Here is a 23,539-nt window from a genome sequence, read left to right on the forward strand (position 1 = left end):
AAATTTTGAAAAAAATCTTAAGGAAAAAGAAAATGGCAAACTTGATGGAGATGTATCTCACTGTTAAAGCATTTCTTACTGTAGGCCAAGCTGTGTTTTTGTTTGTTTGTTTGTTTGTTTGTTTTTAAAAACCATTTGATTTAAAATAAGAAAATCACAAAGTAGTCTTAAAAGTAGCTATACTTCCTATACTTTTTCAACATTTAAAATTTTTGCTATGGTCTTTTTAATTATAATTATTCTGACCGAGTGAAGTAGTATCCGCTATTATCAATTTTCTTCAACAAGCTTCTGGAAATCTTAGAGTAATAAGACAAACACAAAAGAACTATAAATAGGGAAAGAAAAATCAAGCTATCTGTGTTTTCATGGATGTGATCTCATATTTAAAAGATCCTAGAGAATGACAGGATACAAAAATTAAAAAAAAAAAAGCAATAGCCTACACACTGATGAAAAAAAACTTGCTGAGAAAAAAAATCATAAAAATAAATTAACTTAACCTCAAAAACAAAACATAACAAAACCACAGAAGCATATTGCAGACAATTTGGGTATACACATGTATGATCCTCTCTTTACGTTCCATTACTATACATGCCTGTTTTGTGCCAACACCGTGATGTTTGTTGTTTGCCAACACCAAAACCACATCGTAAATCTAACTGGATCAGTGGTTCTTAACCTTCCTAATGCTGCGACCCTTTAATATGGTTCCTCATGTTGTGGTGACCCCCAACCATAAAATTATTTCATTGGTACTTTGTAACTGTAATTTGATACTATTATAAATTGCAATGTAAATATTTGAAATGCAGGATTTCTGATAGGTGACTTCTGTGAAAGGGTCATTTGATCCCAAAAGAGGTCGTGACCCACAAGTTGAGAACCAGTGGAATAGATGAAAGGATTCTACAATAATAATTATAATACCTCAAAGAAAGATGACAAAATATGAAAGGGTCCTCCTATGTTCATGCATAAGATGAGTTAATATTGCTAAACCTACATACTAATGAAATTCACCTATAGATTAAATATAATTCCCCATTAAAATACCAACACCTTTCTTTTTCACAGAACTAGAAAAATAATCCTCAAAATCATATAGAAGCAGAAAAGACCCCAAATAGGAAAAAAGCACATCCAGAGTTATCATAACACCCAATTTCAAATTATACTACAGAGCCATGGAAACAACAAACATCACGGTGTTGGCACAAAACAGGCATGTATAGTAATGGAACGTAAAGAGAGGACCATACATGTGTATACCCGAATTGTCAGCAATATGCTTCTTGGCAAAGGTGACAAAAACATACACCAGAAGCTAGAATCATTTTAACAAATGGTAGTTAGACAATTAGATGATCCCATGTAGAAGACTGAAACTGTGCCAACTCTTTTATTCTATGTAAATCTTTAACCAAACCCTAACAGTTAGCATAAAACTGAAACTTCCAAACTATAAGTGGAAAACAGGAGAAACACTTCAAGATGCTGGCACAGGTAACAATTTTCTGAATAGGATGCCAATAGCTCAGTGAAAGAGGAAATATAGACATTAGGATTGCATCAAATTCAAAACATCTGCATAACAAAGGAGAGGATATAATGTGCATGTTCATATTCACAGCAACAATGCTCACAAATCAAGTTGTAGAGTCAGTTTAGGTACCCATCAGTGGACGAGTAAATAAAATGTACTATTTATACAGCACAGTATGATTCAGCCTCAAAGAATGAAATTATATCATTTGTAGGGGAATAATGAAACTGGGAATTACAATATTAAATTATTTGTAGATTTTAATTAGTTATTTGAGTCCTTGTTATATATTTACACAGATTTTCCATTTCTTCTAGAGTTAACTTTAGTAATTTGTAACTTTCTACTAATTGCCAATTTTGTCTATCACTTAATTTGTTGCCATATTATTCCTCATACTTAATTTTTCCAAAGCCAGTAAGTAGTGTTTCTTTATCATTCTTAATTTCAGGTTTTTTTCTAAGTCAGGGAAGGGGGATCACAAGAGACCATATTATGGGTATGATCCAAATACATGTTTGAAAATGACAATGAGGCCCTTTATGTATAATTAATATATCCAGTAAATAAAACTTAACAACGTGTGTATTATTTAACTTTATTATTTTGGCATTCTTATTTCATTTATAGAGGATCCAGATTTAGCAGTTCCCTGCTTTCTGGTTCTTTGGGTTTACTCAGTTTGCAGTGCTAGGGAGATTCAAGACCTCATGCACTACATGTCAGGTAACTGCATTCCCATTGCTTTGGATGCCCTTTAACTACCCCCTTAACTACCAGGCTCATGCAGCAATCCTTCCTCGGCTTCCCAAACAGCAGGGACTAGCAATGTGTAAAACTCCAATTTTGTCTTTTTTTTTCTAGTTTAATATACAAAATTAGGTTATTGGTTTGAGGATTCTCTTCTTTTATACAAAAAGCGCTTACAGATATATATTTATCAGCATTATTTTAGATGTGCCTAATAAGTTACCATGTTGCCATTTTGTTCTTATTCATCTCTATTTTCTAATTTCCTTTGTGGTTTCTCGTATGACTCATTATGTAGGACCCTGAAGTTCAATTTTCATATACTTGTGCCCCCTTTTTTTCAGATTTCCTTTTATGAATTACCCCTAATTTGCAGTTGCCACAGACCACAGTTTGAATAACTCAAGCCTTTTTTTTAACATTCATCATGTCTTGTTCTGCCACCTAACATATTGTCTGTGATGCACAACGTTCCATGTACACATAAACATGTATACTTTGATAGTGCTGGGTGGGGTATTCTATAGATAACTGGTGGCCTGCTTTATTGTATGCTTCAGGACTTTTACATTTGTATTTATGCACGTGATCTTTAAGCACTGTTTGAAATAACATACTGCACTCTGTATTTCATTATCTTGTGTGGGAACTGGGGACTCAGTGCCATGAGCATGTTAAGTACGTGCACCACAGTGTAGCTACAGACCCCATCTCAATCGTTACTCTTAAAATTGTCCATTTATAGTTCTCCTTCCTTTCTTTTGTTTTTGTTTGTTTGTTATAAGATAGAAGGTTTCTCTGTACAGCCCTGGCTGACCTGGAACTCTCTGTAAACCAGGCTGGCCTTGAACTCACAGAGACCCACTTGCCTGTCTCCAGAGTGCTGGGATTAAAGACATGCACTATCACTGTACAGTTCCAACCGTGTATTAAACCATTTACTAGGTCAGAGCTTTCATGATCTATTTGTCTCTGGTCATGTCCTCAGATATACTTAGAGGTATGCCTTACTAATCTCCTAGGTGTTTCTCAATTTTATCAAGTTGATGATCAGGATTAACTATCACAATAAGGTAGGTTACCATGCCTTCATTTAATTTTGCATGTGTGGCTTTATTCAGCTGAGATTTTTTTCTTTTAGTGTCGGAGTTTAAACTTATATCCGGAGCAAGTATACCACTAAAGAACTATATCCCCAACTTTTCATTTACTTCTTTGAAAGTATCTATACTGCTTTAAAGTGTTTAGTCTTCTTTGAAAGCCTGAATTATTTACCATTTGTCACATTTAGAGATCTGTAGATTGATCAGGAGTAGTCAATATTATTAGTCAATTTTTCTCTTGTTTAGTTAGTGAAGTCTATTTATATATATTTTTATTAGATATTTTCTTCATTTACATTTCAAATGTTATTCCCTTTCCTAGTTTCCTCTCTGAAAATTCCCTATCCCCTCCCCCTTCCCCCCTCTCCCCAACCCACCCACTCCTGCTTCCTGGCCCTGGAATTCCCCTATACTGGGGCATAGAACATTCACAGGACCAAGGACCTCTCCTCCCATTGATGGCCAACTAGGCATACTCTGTTACAAATGCAGCTGGAGACACGAGACCCACCATGTGTTTTCTTTGATTGGTGGTTTAGTTCCAGGGAGCTCTGGGGGTATTGGTTAGTTAGTTCATATTGTTGCTCCTCCTATAGGGCTGCAGACCCCTTCAGCTCCTTGGGTGCTTTCTCTAGCTCCTTCACTGAGGACCCTGTGCTCCATCCAATAGCTGACTGTGAGCATCCCTGTATTTGCCAGGCACTGGCATAGTCTCACAGGAGACAGCTATATAAGGGTCCTGTCAGAAAAATCTTGCTGGTGTATGCAATATTTTCTGCATTTGGTGGCTGATTATGGGATGGATCCCTGGGTGGGGCAGTCTCTGGATGGTCCTTCCTTCTGTCTCAGCTCTGAATTTTGTCTCTGTAAATCCTTCCATGGGTATTTTGTTCCCCATTCTAAGAAGGAATGAAGTATTCACACTTTGGTCTTCCTTTTTCTTGAGTTTCATATGTTTTGCAAATTATAACTTGGGTATTCTGAGTTTCTGGGCTAATATCCACTTATCAATGAGTACATATCATGTGTGTTCTTTTGTGATTGGGTTACCTCACTAAGAATGATATCCTCCAGATCCATCCATTTGTCCAAGAATTTCATAAATCCACTGTTTTTAATAGCTGAGTAGCTCCATTGTGTAAATGTACCACATTTTCTGTATCCATTCCTCTGTTGAGGGGCATCTGGGTTCTTTCCAGCTTCTGGCTATTATAAATAAGGCTGCTATGAACATAGTGAAGTATCTGTCCTTTTTTCAAGTTGGAGCATCTTCTGGGTATATGCCCAGGAGTGGTATTGCTGGATCTTCCAGTAGAACTATGTCCACTTTTCTGAGGAACTGCCAAATGATTTTCAGAATGGTTGTACTTTCTATGCATAATGTAGCACTTGATGTCATTGTTGAAATTTTTCTCCTTTGTTTTTACCCTAACTTAACCTATCTGTCACTCATAATAAGCAAAAGCCACTAGCTTGTTAAAGAATATGTTTATGTCTCCTCAGCCAACTAGATGTTTACCTTTTACCATTGAATACATCTCAGAGTGTTAGGAGGTTACACACTTCAGCCCCACACTCAGCGAAGGACAAGTAGCTTACAGGTCATGTCTAAGAAGGCATGGCCTTGAAAAGTCACACAGAATAAAAAGATACATTTGATTTTAGTTTAAAATTTAGCTTCTTGATAGTTATTCTCAGGTGCTGTTTAATCAGAGGTGCTATTTCAGGCTTTTGCACCATAGAGGCATATGCCCTTCATTGATGGGGCTGAATGTATGGGTCTTTAGTGAATGGCTTGTTGTCTTGTCTCACTCTAGCACATATTCAGGAAGACAACAAAGAAGCTGATTCTTTCTATGATTCTTGGTATAAAATGTCTGGATCTTCTGCCACATTACTATGTTAGTTAGCTATCAGCCTCCTGATTGCTTATCATTAAGCCTCCCTCTGCTTTCCACATACTAGTAGGCACAGAGTTTTCCATTTCTCATTCTAAATTATATCAGTCTCCACCCTGTCTTTTCTTAGTTAGGGTTATTATTGCTGTGATCTAACATCATGACCAAAAACCATGTTGGAAAAGAAAAGGTTTATTAGGTTTATACTTTTACATCACTGTTCATCGCGGAAGGAGCTTGGGCCAGGAACTCAAACAAGGCAGGAACCTGGAGGCAGTAGCTGATGAAGAGGCCATGGAGGAATGCCACTTACTGGCTTGCTCCCCATGGCTTTCTCAGCCTGCTTTCTTATAGAATCCAGGAGAACCTGGATATCCCTCAACTGAAGAATGGATAAAGATAATGTGGTTCGTTTACATGATGGAATACTACTCAGTTATTAAAAGGGGCATCATGAATTTTGTAGGCAAATGAATGGAACTAGAATATATCATCCTGAGGGAGGTAACCCAGACCCAAAAAGACATGCATGGTATGCACTCACTTATAAGTTGATATTAGTTATAAAGTGTACCAAGTTACAATCTACATGCCCAAAGAAGCAAAATACCAAGGAGTGCCCAAATGAGGATGGTAGAATTTTTCTCAGAAGGGGAAATAAAATAAATATTGTAGATGGATGGGTGAAAGGGAACTGGGCTGGAAAGGGGAGGGGAGTAGGGCAGGGGGAGGATCAAGTATAGGGGGAATAGGGGAGAGAGAACGAAATCAGCAGTGTGTGTGGGGGGGGTCATTTCTAGGACATGCCAAAGACCTGGGATAGGGGAGGTCTCAGGGTGGCTATGTGGGTCACTTTAGCTGAAACTCCTCCCAGTGGGGGATATGAAGCCTAAAGTGGCCACTTTCTGTATCCAGGCAGGACTCCCAGTGGAGGGATAAGGACAGCAACTCACCCACAAAACTTTGACCTAAAATGTGTCCTGCCTATGAGATGTGCAGGAACAAAGATAGAGCAGAGAAGGAGTGAATAGTCAACCAATAATTGGCCCAACTTGAGACCCATTCCATGAGCAAGAAGTAATCCTTGATACTATTAATGATACTTTGTTATGCCTGCAGACAGGAGCCTAGCATAATTGTCTTCTGAGAGGCTCCATCCAATAGCTAACATAAACAGAGGCAGAGACCCATAACCAAACATTAGATGGAGCTCTGGGAGTCTTGTGGAAGAGTTGGGGTAAGGATTGGGAGACCTGAAGAAGATAGGGATTCCATAGGAAGACAGTCAACTAACCTGGATCCCGGAGGCTCCCAGAGACTGAATCACCAACCAAAGAGAGAACATGGACTGGACCTAGCCCTCCCCCAACATACATATGTAGTAGGTGTGCAACTTGGTCTTCATGCAGGTTCCCCAACAACTGGAGTGGAGGTTGATCCTGAATTTGTTGCCTGGCTGTGGATCACATTTCCCTAACTAAGCAGCCTTGTCTGGTCTCAGTGAAAGAGGATGCACCGAGTCCTACAGTGACTGATGTGCTGGTGTGTGTGTGTGTGTGTGTGTGTGTGAGAGAGAGAGAGAGAGAGAGAGAGAGAGAGAGAGAGAGAGAGAGAGAGAGAGACAGAGAGAGAGAGAGACAGAGAGAGAGAGAGAATGTGTTATGGTGTAGCTCCCTTTCTCAGAGAAGAGAAGAAGGGAAGGGGAAAATGGGAGAGGAGCAGTGTGGGGGACTAGGCAGAGAAGAAGGAGCTAATATTGGGATGTAAAGTGAATAAGTAAACTAATTTTAAAAAACCAAAATACCTTATAGCCAATACTTATTTTTCTCAATTGAGGTTCCCTCCTTTCGGGTAACTCTAGCTTGTCAGGTTGACATAAAACTAACCAGCACACATACACACTTTATGGCTTGCTTGCCCCAGCAAAGATCTGAGTGTTTTACTAGATGTAGGGATTTTTTCCCAGTATGGTATGTAATACTTCTGCTCTATAGATGGGTAGTGAAGATGGGGATACATTCCTGTTGGTAGCCCTGATCTTTGTAGCTTACCCCTATGGCTGTGAAAACTCCTTCCATCGTTTGGGCTTCAAGGAGTCAATTAGGGCCTCAGTTGGAGCAGTGGTTTTCAAACTATAGATCATGACTACTTTGAGGGTCAAATGACCCATTCACAGGGCTCACACATCAGATATCCTGCATATTTACATTACCATTCAAAACAATACCAAAAGTACAGTTACAGAGTAGCAACAAAAATAATTTTATGGTTGGGGGTCACGACAACACAAGGAGCTATATTAAAGGGCCACAGCATTAAGAACATTGAGAACCACTGGATTAGAGTCTCTGCCCTTTATGAGTGGGGTTGGGGGTCAATAATCCTCTTGGCCACACTTACCTGGACTTGGGGATGGGATTGATGACAAATGGCAGCCTTCCCTTTCCAGGGTAAAATAACAGCCCAAGAATAGGAGCTGGGAGAAGGAATCCCTGTCTTCTTGGCTAGTCCTGCTTGAAATAGACCCACTTTAATACAGGTGAGGGCAAGGGAGTGAGCCTGACTCACAATTACAGATTTACTGATACCTTGAGCAGATTTAGATGGTCTTTCTTTTTGAAAACTACATGTCTACTTGCATTAGGAAACTACTGCCTATATAGAATTCTGTTCCACTTCTGTTGTCTTTAATACCACTATTCAAATCTACATATTTTAATTTTAATTAAGCAAAACAAGAATCTTTTATCTTGTTTGACAACTAAATATTTACATTACTAACAGCATTTAAGTGGGTTTAGCTATGCTTTTCACTGTGTCTCAAAACAATAGCTTAACTTTCCTGCATGTTATTTCCCTCTATTTTTATGCATTTGAGTAACTATGTCATAAGTCTCTTTCCCCACATTTAGCAACATAAATGTCTATGGATATAATTTATAGTTTATCAGTAACTAGATTTATTGTCTCCATTTCATCCTCAATTATCCCTGTTATATGGCATTTCGATAATAACCAGATATTTTAGTACAATGGACACTTACCAGCCTTCATTTTACAATTGAGATGTTTTAAAAACAAACTGAAAATGCTAGCTGAACCAGTAAGCAACACTGGGCCCAGTAACAGAGAGTTCCTTGCACTGGTCTATGCTTTAGTCAACACAGCTTCCACTGGACAAAGCCACAACCTGAAAGGCAGCAGTAGCAGGCAAAGCAGTTTGAAAGTATGTTTGTAGGTCTCACTAATAGGACAAAGGTCATTTATGCCAGCCAGTTGGTCACTATGTCACATTAGTAAAGCCACAGTCTAAAGCGTTCACAGTATTCTACAAGTCTATAAGTTTGCTCTGTTTCTTCTACTGTCCTTCTTCTATGCCCCCAACCCCCTGGCAGAAACTGTTCACCTCAAGAGTGTACATCTAGCTATTCCCAAGTGTACTAACACAGCTTGACTGTTGGAATCAATGGCTTCTGGGGTCTTTTATGGTATTAATCAGTTTTCTAATCAGGTGAAAAGCAAATGAGCCTTTGCTTTTATGAGCCCCTCTAAGAGAAGAAATCCCTACTAGCCCCTAAAATCTTCCTTTAGTAGATTTGATTTTTACAAAAAGTTTAAAATGTTCTGAATTTATAGAGTGTATGCATGCATGTGAGGGGGCATATGTGTGTTCCACAGTGCACATGTAGAAGTTAGAGAACAACAGCTTATGGGAGTCAGCTCTTTCTTTCCACCATATGGGTCTGGAGTTAAAAGGGGTTATCAGGCTTTCAGACAGATGCCTTTATCTGCTGAGCGTTCTAGCTGGCCCTAGTAGAGTTTATGTTTTCCTATCTGGGATATGTCATTAGGAAATACAGCAGAAACATTAAATGATGTTGTTTCCTAGTTTTACTAGGGAAATTGAAATACAGATTTATCTAGCTTGTGAGTAATTTTGCACATATGTCTGGGTACCACACATGTGCCTACTGCCTATAGGGATCAGAAGAGGGTGTTAGATTTCTTGGAACTAGAGTTATAGATGGTTATGGGCCAACATGTCGACTCTGAGCAACTGTCTAGATTTAGCCTCCATATCCAATAGGGCTACATTCTACCTTAAAACTCAGAGTTTTTCTGTATGCCTCCCTCCTCAGTGATGACTATATAAAAGTATATACACACACACACACACACACACACAGTGATGTATATACAAAAGTACACCTTTGAGTTAGATAAGTCTTTCCTAAAAGGCTATTTCTAGGACTGCTAAAAACTTTATGAACATATATTTTACTATATTTCCATGGGAGGCCTCTTTTAACTATAATTAGATGAAGTAATTGAGAAGGATTGGTTCCTGGTATTCAACTAGGCTAGAGTTCAATGTTCACACATTGAGTTCACATGATATTGGTAAGCAATGTCATGTTTAAACTTATTCTTCACTTAAAGTTAATTTTTAGAAAATTTCAACTACTTTTTATATTAATTGTTTTGAGTACCTTTCTAATTTTAAAAAGTGCGTGTGTGTGCTCATGCATGTGCCCATGTGTGTGTTCAGAGAACAACTTGCTGGGGTTAATTCTCACCTTCCACCAGGTGCATTCCATGGGTCACATCAGGTTGTAGCGTGGATAAAGCACTTTTATCCACTGAACTATCTCACTGGCCCAAAACTACACTAAAAATATTTTATCTTCTTTAAAAACATAAAATGGCAGTCAGAAAAGTGGGGGTTTGAACTCTTACTACTTTGTCTTCCTATATCACTACTGCTGGGCGCTGCTCTATTATATATTCCTCAGTTATGCTATCTGGCCCTATTATTGTAAGGATCAGAAATCTCAACAACAAGGCACATGGTAAGAAAGAGAATAGTACCTGCTCGTGACGATTTAATAAACATCAGGGTACTAATTAAGAATAGGCAATTTTACCTTCAGATACTGTCTCTTAATCTTTAGTGTCTTTTGAATCTTTAAGAAATATAATCTTAGCCGGGCGTGGTAGCATACGCCTTTAATCCCAGCACTCAGGAGGCAGAGGCAGGCAGATTTCTGAGTTCGAGGCCAGCCTGGTCTACAAAGTGAGTTCCAGAACAGCCAGAACTACACAGAGAAACCTTGTCTAGAAAAAAAAATCTTTTTTCCTTTGAGTTTTTGGCAGTGTGCTAGCATTTGTCATTGCAATTAGCAGGCCTGTCTGTTAAAGTATCTGTCTGTCTGGCTTACTGTGGTAATTAATCTCAATTGTCAACTTCATGAGATCTACAATCACCATGCAGATGGGATTGTCTTAATTAGGTTAACTGAGGTAGGAAGAACCACCCACTGTGGGTGTCACCATTCCCTGAGTTGTGATCCTTTACTGTATAAAAAGGAGAAAGCTAGCTGAGCACCAGCCTTATGTTGCTTTTTCTAGACAATGTATATAATATGACTAACTGCTTCCAGGTTCAGCTGCTTTAAATTCACTACCATGATGCTTGAACTGAGATTCAAAATGAACTCTTTCACCCTTAAGTTGCTTTTACCAAAGTATTTTAACATAAAAAATTAGAAAAGATATTACATTTAGTATGTGGTAAATTTTATTACCAAAGTATATTTGGTAAAATTTACAATTTGGTGCTTTGTGATCTGTGATACACTAGAAAATCAGATGACTAAATTGTCAGAAATGTGTTTAAGAATAAACAGGTTGACTTTCACCAATGGACAGATCATGGAAACAGAAATTAAACAGGGACACAGTGAAATTAACAGAGGTTATGAAACAAATGGATCTGACAGATATCTACAGAACATTTTATCCTAAAACAAAAGGATATACCTTCTTCTCAGCACCTCATGGTACCTTCTCCAAAATTGACCACATAATTGGTCACAAAACAAGCCTCAACATATACAAAAATATTGAAATTGTCCCATGCATCCTATCAGATCACCATGGACTAAGGCTGATCTTCAATAACAAAATAAATAATAGAAAGCCAACACACACATGGAAACTAAACAACACTCTTCTCAATGATACCTTGGTCAAGGAAGGAATAAAGAAAGAAATTAAGGACTTTCTGGAGTTTAATGAAAATGAAGCCACAACATACCCAAACTTATGGGACACAATGAAAGCAGTTCTAAGAGGAAAACTCATAGCTCTGAGTGCCTCCAAAAAGAAACTAGAGAGAGCACACATTAGCAGCTTGAAAACACACCTAAAAGCTCTAGAACGAAAGGAAGCAAACTCACCCAAGAGGAGTAGACGGCAGGAAATAATCAAACTCAGGGGTGAAATCAACCAAGTGGAAACAAGAAGAACTATTCAAAGAATCAACCAATCGAGGAGCTGGTTCTTTGAGAAAATCAACAAGATAGATAAACCCTTAGCCAGACTCACTAGAGGGCACACGGAAAGTATTCTAATTAACAAAATCAGAAATGAAAAAGGAGACATAAAAACAGATCCTGAAGACATCCAAAACACCATCAGATCCTTCTACCAAAGGCTATACTCAACAAAACTGGAGAACCTGGATGAAATGGACAAGTTTCTAGACAGATACCAGGTACCAAAGTTAAATCAAGATCAGGTTAATGATCTAAACAGTTCCATATCCCCTAAAGAAATAGAAGCAGTCATTAGTAGTCTCCCAACCAAAAAAAGCCCAGGACCAGATGGGTTTAGTGCAGAGTTCTATCAGACCTTCAAAGAAGATCTAATTTCAGTTCTTCATAAACTATTCCACAAAATAGAAACAGAAGGTACTCTACCCAACTCATTCTATGAAGCCACAATTACTCTGATACCTAAACCACACAAAGATCGAACAAAGATAGAGAACTTCAGACCAATTTCCCTTATGAATATCGATGCAAAAATCCTCAATAAAGGTCTCCCTAACCGAATCCAAGAACACATCAAAACAATCATCCATCCTGACCAAGTATGTTTCATCCCAGGGATGCAAGGATGGTTCAATATATGGAAATCCATCAACGTAATCCACTATATAAACAAACTCAAAGACAAAAACCACATGATCATCTCGTTAGATGCTGAGAAACCCTTTGACAAAATCCAACACCCATTTATGATAAAAGTCTTGGAAAGATGAGGAATTCAAGGCCCATACCTAAACATGATAAAAGCAATCTACAGCAAACCGGTAGCCAACATCAAAGTAAATGGTGAGAAGCTGAAAGAAATCCCACTAAAATCAGGGACTAGACAAGGCTGTCCACTCTCTCCCTACCTATTCAACATTGTACTTGAAGTCCTAGCCAGAGCAATTAGACAACAAAAGGAGATCAAGGGGATACAAATTGGAAAAGCAGAAGTCAAAATATCACTTTTGGCAGATGATATGATAGTATATATAAGTGACCCTAAAAATTCCACCAGAGAACTCCCAAGCCTGATAAACAGCTTCAAAGAAGTAGCTGGATATAAAATTAACTCAAGCAAGTCAATGGCCTTTCTGTACACAAAGGACAAACAGGCTGAGAGAGAAATTAGGGAAACAACACCCTTCTCAATAGTCACAAACAATATAAAATAACTTGGCGTGACTCTAAGGAAGTGAAAGATCTGTATGACAAGAACTTCAAGTCTCTGAAGAAAGAAATTAAAGAAGATCTCAGAAGATGGAAAGATCTCCCATGCTCATGGATTGGCAGGATCAACATTGTAAAAATGGCTAACTTGACAAAAGCAATCTACAGATTCAATGCAATCCCCATCAAAATTCCAACTCAATTCTTCAAGGAATTAGAAAGGGTAATCTGCAAATTCATCTGGAACAACAAAAAACCTAGGATAGCAAAAACTCTTCTCAAGGATAAAAGAACCTCTGGTGGAATCACCATGCCTGACCTAGAGCTGTACTACAGAGCAATTGTACTAAAAACTGCATGGTACTGGTATAACGACAGACAAGTAGACCAATGGAATAGAATTGAAGACCCTGATAGGAACCCACACAACTATGGTCACTTGATATTTGACAAGGGAGCAAAAACCATCCAGTGGAAAAAAGACAGCATTTTTAACAAATGGTGCTTGCACAACTGGCGGTTATCATGTAGAAGAATGCGAATTGATCCATTCCTATCTCCTTGTACTAAGGTCAAATCTAAGTAGATTAAGGAACTCCACATAAAACCAGAGACACTGAAACTTATAGAGGAGAAAGTAGGGAAAAGCCTTGAAGATATGGGTACAGGGGAAAAATTCCTGAATAGAACAGCAATGGCTTGTGCTGTAAGATCGAGAATTGATAAATGGGACCTCATAAAGTTGCAAAGCTTCTGCAAGGCAAAAGACACCGTCAATAAGACAAAAAGACCACCAACAGATTGGGAAAGGATCTTTACCTATCCTAAATCAGATAGGGGACTAATATCTAATATATATAAAGAACTCAAGAAGGTGGACTCCAGAAAGTCAAATAACCCCATTAAAAAATGGGGCTCAGAACTGAACAAAGAATTCTCACCTGAGGAATACCGAATGGCAGAGAAGCACCTGAAAAAAATGTTCAACATCCTTAATCATCAGGGAAATGCAACTCAAAACAACCCTGAGATTCCACCTCACACCAGTCAGAATGGCTAAGATCAAAAATTCAGGTGACAGCAGATGCTGGTGAGGATGTGGAGTAAGAGGAACACTCCTTCATTGTTGGTGGGATTGCAAGCTTGTACAACCATTCTGGAAATCAGTTTGGCGGTTCCTTAGAAAATTGGACATAATACTACCAGAGGATCCAGCAATACCTCTCCTGGGCATATATCCAGATTTTCCAACTGGTAAGAAGGACACATGCTCCACTATGTTCATAGCAGCCTTATTTATAATAGACAGAAGCTGGAAAGAACCCAGATGCCCCTCAACAGAGGAATGGATACAGAAAATGTGGTACATTTACACAATGGAATACTACTCAGCTATTAAAAGGAATGAATTTATAAAATTCCTAGGCAAATGGATGGACCTGGAGGGCATCATCCTGAGTGAGGTAACCCAATCACAAAGGAACTCACACAATATGTACTCACTGATAAGTGGATATTAGCCCAAAAACTTAGGATACCCAAGATATAAGATACAATTTGTTAAACGCATGAAACTCAAGAAGAACGAAGACCAAAGTGTGGACACTGTGTCCCTTCTTAGAATTGGGAACAAAACACCCATGGAAAGAGTTACAGAGATAAAGTTTGGAGCTGTGACGAAAGGATGGACCATCTAGAGACTGCCATATCCAGGGATCCATCCCATAATCAGCCTCCAAACACTGACACCATTGCATACACTAGCAAGATTTTGCTGAAAGGACCCTGATATAGCTGTCTCTTGTGAGACAATGCCGGGGCCTAGCAAACGCAGAAGTGGATGCTCACAGTCAGCTATTGGATGGATCACAGGGCCCCCAATGGAGGAGCTAGAGAAAGTACCCAAGGAGCTAAAGGGATCTGCAACCCTATAGGTGGAACAACATTATGAAATAACTAGTACCCCAGAGCTCCTGACTCTAGCTGCATATGTATCAAAAGATGGCCTAGTCGGCCATCACTGGAAAGAGAGGCCCATTGGACTTGCAAACTTTATATGCCCCAGTACAGGGGAACGCCAGGGCCAAAAAGTGGGAGTGGGTGGGTAGGGGAGTTGGGGGGGGAGTGTATTGGGAACTTTTTGGATAGCATTGGAAATGTAAATGAGGAAAATACCTAATTAAAAAAAAAGAATAAACAGGTTGAACACAATACTGAGAGTTTCTGTTGAGGACATTCACAGGCTTTATTAAAATAGTATAGTATTTGTCTTAGATACTATAGCTCCTGGACACATTCTACACAAACAAGACAACCAAGTAAATAGTAAAGTATGCTATTACTAAATAATTGAGAACTAAGATTAAAATAGGCTGGTTCCAAAGACAAAGGCACTTGACATCAAACCTCACAAGCCTGAGTTCCATCCCCAGGACCCACGTGATGGAAGGAGAGAATCAACTTCCACAAGTTGTCCTGACCTCTGCATGTGAATTATAGCAAATGCATACCCCATACACATAATCCACATATATAATAAATGTAATAAAAGAAGAAACAAAATACCCAATTTCAGAGTCAATATAGGACAAGCTTTTAAATGATATATTTTATGTGCATTAGTGTTTAACCTGCATGTATGTCTATGTGAGGGTGTCAGGTCTCCTGGAAATGGAATTGTAGACAGTTGTAAACTGCTATGTTGATGCTAGGAATTGAACCCAGGCCCTCTGGAAATGCAGCCCGTGCTCTTAACTGCTGAGCTATCTCTCTTTTGTGATCCAGGAATATGTTAGTGATGAGATATTTAAAAATCTATGGTGGTGCACGCCTTTAATCCCAGAACTCAGGAGGCAGACGCAGGCGGATTTTTGAGTTCAAGTCCAGCCTGGTCTACAGAGTGAGTTCCAGGACAGCCAGGGCTATATAGAGAAACCCTGTCTCGAAAAACCAAACCAAAACAAAAAACAACAACAACAACAAAAAACTATATCTATTATTCATTTGGGAGAAAATCTCATGAGTCATCAATCTGATTGTCAAGATAGATAACCAATACATTATATTGAGCATCTATTTTGTAGGAGGGACCTTGCATGCATTATTTAAATGCTCAAATGACTCTGTGAAGAATTATTATGTCACTTACAATGAAAAAACAAATGTTCAGAAAAGCTAAAGTGAGTTACCAAGACAAAAAGGGCCAAAGCAAAAATCTAAACTGAGGCTGAGTGTGGTGGTCCATAACTGTAATCCCAACACTCAGGATTTTCCTCAACACAAGATGAAGGCTAACCTGGGTTCCACAGTAAAATTCTGTACCAAAAACCAATCCAAGGCCAGCAGGAATGCTCAGCCTGTAAAGGTGCTTGCTGTGCAACCATGGCAACCTTAGTTCAATACTGGAATACATGCAAAGGTAGAAGAGAACCAACTCTGTGAAGTTGTTCTCTGAATTCTACATGCACATTGTAGCATGTGCATCTCCTCACCCACATCATGTACACACATGCATGGTGATAATCAAAACACAATTCAAGCTAAGATCTTCCCAGTTTCGAAGGTCAGTTTTCTATAACTTACAGAAACTAGAATCTGAACTACCCACTATAAAAAATACTTTCAGTGCATCAGCAAATAACAATTAGAAAGCATAAAAGGGAAATACCATCCCTAATTATAGTAACATATCATGTACTTAGGAATTAAATTGTAGAGATCTGTAGAAAAAAATTAATCTATAAAGGCATGAAGAAAGAGACCTAATCAATCAATGGGAGAGGTAAACTATGGTTTTTGGACACAAAGACGTAATATTATAAAGATGCCAATGTCCCCAAATTAATCCATTCAATGTCAAATTGAACTGCAATAATATTGTTGTAAAAATTAATCTAATTACATATTATATATTTTAAGAGTTCATAAAATGTAAAAATGATATAATTTTGAAACAAGACATGCAGAGTAATTTGCCCTGCCTAATATTAAAGAAAATTTCGATCCCTTAATAATTAGTTAATGAATAAAACAGAATCAATTAATGGAGTGTGTGTGTTGTATGTGTTTGTGTACTGCATATGCACATGTGTACACAGGAAGGTGGTTATTATAGGTCAGTAAATCAAAGAAAAAGAAATTATTTAATACATGCAAATGGGGATCTAACTCAGTATATGGAGAAAGAAAGTTAAGACCCTTTCTTCTGCATATCTAAGATAAATATATACTATATTAAAAACCTTAAAAACCTTACCTGAAAAGTGTTACAGAAAAATATCTTTATGATCCAGGGGCATGGAGAATTTATTAAATAATTTATCAAACCAAGTTACCGGGTTTGACAAACCAAAATATGTGCTTCTCAATAAGAAGAAATGTTTATTGATATCTACAGTTATCTTAGCAATCTGTCAAGAAGGATACATAGAAACCAGGGATAGGCAAGTGAATAGTTTATGGATAAAATTTCTACATTGATCGTAGACTACAGGTAATGTTCATATTGATGTATATTATATTATTCTAATTTTTCTTCATGTAGAAAATTATAATAATAAAAGATTTGGAAAAATGAAGTAATTCCATCAGATAAAAGGATGTTGTATATAAAATTTGAACAAACTGTGACAGGCCAGAAATACACATGCATAAGAATACAAATATACAAAATTTCTGTTATATATCTCACAAGGAACTTGTGCAATCGGCAAGTATAAGAGACATAGTCTAATAGAGAATAAACAGATTAACAAGAAAGGTGGAGAGATGGCTGAGCAGTTAAGAGCACATGTTTTTGCATAGGACTCAGGTTCAGTTCTCAGCATCCCTTCTGTAATTCCAATTCCAGGGGATCTGATACCCTCTGGCTTCCATAAGCACCTTCCCACACATGGAGAATATACATACATTCAGGCACACATACATATACATAAAATAGGAATAAATGATAGAAGTTTTAATTTTATATTTAAAAGATTGTTGTTAGAGACAGCATCTCTCTATGTAACCTTGAGTGCCCTGGAGCTTTCTATATAGACTAGGCTGGTCTCAAACTCAGAGATCCACCTGTCTCAGCCTTCCTAGTACTAGGACTAAAAGTGTGTGCCACCACAACTGGCATATTAAAAAGTTAGTATAAGGGGCTGGAGTGATAGTTCAGCAGTTAAGAGAGTATTGGCTGGTCATCTAGATAACCCAGCCAGTTTCAGCTCCCAGCACTGATACGGCATCTCAGAACCATCTGCTTTCTTGTGGCCTCTGAAGGCACCAAGCATGCTCGTGGTACACAGACATATATGCAGTCAAAATACTCATAAACATACAATTAATTAAAATACTTTAAAGTTAAAAAAACGCTCAAAAACTTTATATGCCCCAATACAGGGGAATGCCAGGGCCAAAAGAATGGGAATGGGTGGGTAGGGAAGTGGGGGGGGGGTATGGGGGACTTTTGGGATAGCATTGGAAATGTAATTGAGGAAAATACGTAATAAAAAATATTAAAAATTAAAAAAAATGCTCAAGTTGCCAATAAGCACAAAAACAGAAAAACGGGACTGTTGTGTAGTTCAAGGTTACAGCAACTTCTTTGCACATAATCTTTAGCCCCGAAGGCGGGGCAGGGGGAGACAAAAAAAAAAAAGCAAAGGCCATCCTTATCAGTAGTTAAAGAAAAACAAATGTCAAGATATTGTATAAAGTCTACTAGATTTTGATTGAATGACAATTAGTACTGGAAATATGAAGAAATAGGAAAATCTAAGTGTTATTCTAGGTATATAAATCAGTAAGGCTAAGATCTATTATAATTTGGCAATGTTTAGTAAAATTTTTACAGGTATATTTTTATAGCAGGGGTTCTCAACTTATGGGGTGTATGTGACCCCTTTGGCAAATATCTGTCTCCAAAATTGTTTGCATTATGATTCATAGCAGTAGCTGTTATAAAATAGCAATGGAAATAATTTTATGGGTGGGTGTCATTGCAACCTAAGGAACTGTATTAAAGGGTTGTGGAGTTAGGAAGGTTGAGAGCCACTGGCTTGTTGGAACCAGAAGTTCTATTCCTGGGTATTTACTCCAGATACAATGACAAAGGAACATTAAGTAAATATTTCCTGAAAATATTTCCTGGAAACTGTACAGACAGTTCAGTAGTTTGATTCATGGCACCCACATGGAGGCTCACAAGCATCTCTAATGCCATTTTTGAGAATCTGATAGCCTCTTCTGACCTTTGTGAACACTGTATATACATGGTGCACAGACATACATGCAACCAAATAGCCTATATACATAAAATCAATAAACACAGGTTTTTTAAAAAATATTTTTTGAACACAAAGAACTGGGAAGAAATATCCATCAATTAATCAGTAAAATACTGTGATAATAGTATAATAGTTGAAATATAACCCAACAATCAAGAAGAACATATATGAATGTAGGTAGATTAAAAACAGCTGAATGGATGTAAGCTTCTACGCCTACAGTCCAATTCTCTAGGGATGCTTAGTAGAGAGGATGGTTTGAGCACAGAAGTTCAGACAAGCTTAGTAACATAGCAAGAGTCCATTTGTCCTAGCTAGCTTTATGTTGACTTGACACAAGCTAGAGTTATCTGAAAGGAGGGAACCTCAGTCAAGGAAATGCCTTCATAAGGCATTTTATTAATTAGTGGTCAATGGGGGAATGCCCAGCTTATTGTGGTTGGTGCCATCCCTGGGCTGGTGGTCCTGGGTTCTATAAGAAAGCAGATTGAGAAAGCCATGGGGTGTGAGCCAGGAAGCAGCATTCCCTCCTCCATTGCCTCTGCATCAGGTTCTTGCCCTGTTTGAGTTCCTGTCCTGACTTCCTTTGATGATGAACCCTGATATGGAAGTGTAAGCCGAATAAACCCTTTCCTCACCAACTTGATTTTGTCGTGGTGTTTCATTACAGCAACAGTACATCAGTGCATGTCCGAATGAAGACATGGGATCATAAACTGAAACTATCCATATAACAATCATTCCTAAGACAACATTATGATAAATAAGATCAAATAAATTAAAATTCAAAGAAAGAAACAAAAAAGTAAGCAACAGAAAGATATGTGAAATAACCTAAGGTTAAGAGAGATACCACATGCTGTCTCTAATATTCTATCCTAGCTGGTAATTTTTATATATGTGCATTTAGGTGGAAGTGAATGTGTGTACAGTCAAGATTCCAGAAATGGATCCAGGAAGGGAAAAAAAGAGGCTTTAAGAGGAAGAGGATAGTAGAACACATGTGAAATGAAAATGGAAATGGGGATACGGGGGTTAACTAGGAAGGAGGAGCAGAGAGATGCAGGAGAGGAGGGCTGAGGGAGAGAATCAACCAAAACAAAGGATGCATAAATAGAGGAGAAATCTTGATAATAGGTGAGCTAATCAAAAAAATAATAATAATAAACAATGAATGAGGACTGCTGGCAATAAAATGTAAGTAAGATCAAACAAATCAGGGCTGGAGAGATGGTTAAGTGTTTAGCAGAACCTGGGGTTTGATTTCCAGCACCCACAGGTGGCTCACAAATATCTGTCACTCAGGTTCCAGGGGATGCAAAGCCTCTCTGGTCTTTGGGGGCACTGCATACACATGGTGCACAAACATACCTGCAGGCAAGCACTCATCCACATAAAAATAAATGACTCTAAAATTTTTTTAAATAAAAAATTGAATTCATGTATGTCCAAATGATGACATGGGCTCACAAACTGGGACTATCCATATAACAATCATTCGTAATGTTTCTGAAGGCTAAGGCTAAGTCAAGCACAAACCAAAAATCTTTTCACCTTGAAATGCTATAAGAAAACCCTTAAGGAAGATGTCAAAAAGTGAAGTGGGAGAGTCTGTTGTACAGCTTACCGGAGTACACAGCACATGAGCAGCAGGTGGGTGGGGACATTAGCTGGATTGAGCATACTGGGTGTGTCTGACTTCATACAGGCCAGGAAAGCCCGCATCCTCCTGTTCTTGTCCTCAACTGCTTTGCCTAACCAGAGCTTCTTGAGGTTTGGGCAAGTCCATTCCCGAAAAGTGAGTGCAGATACCAGCTCGGGGGTCTGAGGTGACTTCCCTTTATATGCAGACCACTCTTTAAGGATCACAGAAGGAACTGAAAAACAGAAAATCAGGAGAAATGGGCTCCAGAGAAGCTGAACATTACTGTAATTGCCTACAACAGACAACCTGTTGTACTTCAATATCTGTTGATTTTGGTCACTGTAATTGTTATTGTCAGTACTAGTAAATCCTAGGAGCCACATGCATTTAGTAGGCAGTTGATACTTAATTATCACATTGATTCTCATAAAGATCCAGAAAAGGGAACAGTCATAACAAAATTTTTGTAGAGCACAGTGCTTACTTTGCAGAGGAAAAAGTCAAGATCCCATCCCACATAGTTTTGAAAATACTTTCAAACTCATTTTAAAGTAGATATAGCAGACTAGACAAAGAAAGGCATCCAAGGAAGAATTATGTGAGTACTTAGTTTCATAACAGATTGTAGGATATTCCCAATGATTTTCAGTTCTAAAACAAAACGCCCCAAATCTTAGCAATTTTGGAAGTTTGTCACATGTTGGGGGCCAGCCGAGGTAACAGAGACTGTCTCCAAAACCCAAAACCCCAAGTCCTTCAAATCCAACATAAATTAGATTTACGCAGGTAGACACAGTAGACAATCACAGCATCCAGCACACCTCAGATTCCTAATTTGTGGTCTGTTATATGAGATGTGTGATATTCACTCAGTGCTCCAGTTGAGGTATTTCCTCTCATTTTCATTTTTTGAGAGATTTTTATCATGAATATATGTCAAATTATGCCTAATGCTTTTTCCTATATATCTATTGATAAAACCATATGATTCTTTTCTTTATCTTATTTAGACAGCAGGTTAATTTTAAGTAAAAATTTAAATATTGTATTACCCTTGCCACAACAGGATAAACCCTACTTATCAAAACAAACAAAAAAGACTACTTACTTTGGTTTTGTTTGAAAATTTAAAATTTCAGTGTATGTATATATATTCAGTGTTGTTAAATTCTACTAATTTTTTGTTTCTTTGTTTTTCTAAGACAGCACCACGGCATGTAGCTCAAGCTGGCCCTGAACTCTATACATATGATATAGGCTAATATTTAAAGAATTTTCATATCTATATTGTCTTAATCTGTTTGGGTTGCTATAAAGAAAACCAGCACCGGAAGAGGTAGTAGTGCACACCTTTAATCTGGACACTGGGAGGTATAGACAGGTGAATTTCTATGCGTTCAAGTCCATTCTGGTCTAAATAGTTATTTCCGGGCCAGTGAGAGCTACACAGTGAGACCCTGTCTCAAAAAATCCATAGGCTAGATAGATAGCATATAAACCACAGATATCTACTTCCTGTTCTAGAAGCAGGAAAGCAAGTGTAGAGAGATCCATCTGGTGAGGGCTTGCTTTTGAGTTTACAGATAGCTATCTTAATATATTTTCACACAGCAGCCTCTGGGGTTCCTTTCACAAAAACGGAAGTGCTGTTTATGAATGTTGTCTTATAACCAACCAATGAGTCGTTAGGATTTCAACTTATCAATGTGGCAGGTATGAGAAAGCATTCAGTCTACAGCACATACTGACTAATCTAGTGATGTGACTCATAATGATGTGACTATTCTATATTAGAGAGTAAGACTATCATTTTAGTTATGGGACTGTTTTGTTTGCCATTGCTCAGCTTTATGGTTATTCGCTTCCTATGAATAACCTGAATTAATTTTTAAAATCCTATATTGATTTATTTATAATACTGATTTAGAATGTTATTCCTGTCTTTTTTGTTTTTTTTTTTGAAACACAGTCTTACTCTATGGACCAGGCTGGCCTCAAACTCAGAGATCATCCTGTCTCTGCCTCTGTCTCTTAAGTACATCTCTCTCTTTCTCTCTCTCTCTCTTTCTCTCTCTCTCTCTCTCTCTCTCTCTCTCTCTCTCTCTATATATATATATATATATATATATATGTGTGTGTGTGTGTGTGTGTGTGTGTGTGTGTGTGTGTATAGGCAGGTGCAAGAAGCTGAAACCACAACTTCAGGCATACTAAGCACAGGGTCAACCATAGTTATATCCCCAGCTGTATTATCTATATAATTTAATATCAATAATGTACATTAAAAGATATATAAAGAGAAAACAGGAATATAGCTCTATGGCAGCATGAATGTTTGGTATCCATGAGGCCCTGGTGAGTCTTTAGCATTAAAACTAAATAAGGAAATAAATAAATTATATTAGTAGATACTAATACTTCGACAGTTCAAATGAACTCCACTTATAACTGTCTAAAATATATTCTCTTTTTAAAATGCTTATTTGTTCACTTAGTATGTGTTTGGGGTGGGTACACTTATGCCGCAGCCTGCACACAGAAGTGGTTTTCTGCTTCCAACATGTGAGTTCTGGGACTCAAACTTAGATTGTCATTGGTAGCAGGCCTTTAGCTGCTAAGCCATCTCCCTGGCCCTAAATAGCTTCTGTATATACATTGAAATAGTGTTATAATTTTCATTTCAGTAAATGCAATTTAGAAACTCCAAAGATGTTTATTAAATTTATCAATTATTTTGATTTTTTTACTGTTTTTTCTTCTTTTCTGGTATTCTAAGAC

At 37.9% G+C, this 23,539-nt stretch overlaps 1 protein-coding gene across 2 annotated transcripts in view; it reads right to left on the reverse strand.

Annotated features, from left to right (window-relative positions):
* The window catches only part of Fam120c (family with sequence similarity 120 member C), a 123,963-nt gene that overhangs the window by 18,162 nt on the left and 82,262 nt on the right, over nucleotides 1–23,539 (reverse strand). For both annotated transcript variants that reach the window (XM_021152990.3, XM_029473215.2), the window contains exon 10: nucleotides 20,744–20,993. In XM_021152990.3, coding sequence (XP_021008649.1) covers nucleotides 20,744–20,993 — 250 coding nt within the window. The remainder of the gene's footprint in view (nucleotides 1–20,743; nucleotides 20,994–23,539) is intronic.

This window comes from Mus caroli, unplaced genomic scaffold, assembly GCF_978045245.1.
Source record: "Mus caroli unplaced genomic scaffold, Mus_caroli_1 scaffold_5, whole genome shotgun sequence".
Taxonomy (NCBI): Eukaryota; Metazoa; Chordata; class Mammalia; order Rodentia; family Muridae; genus Mus; species Mus caroli.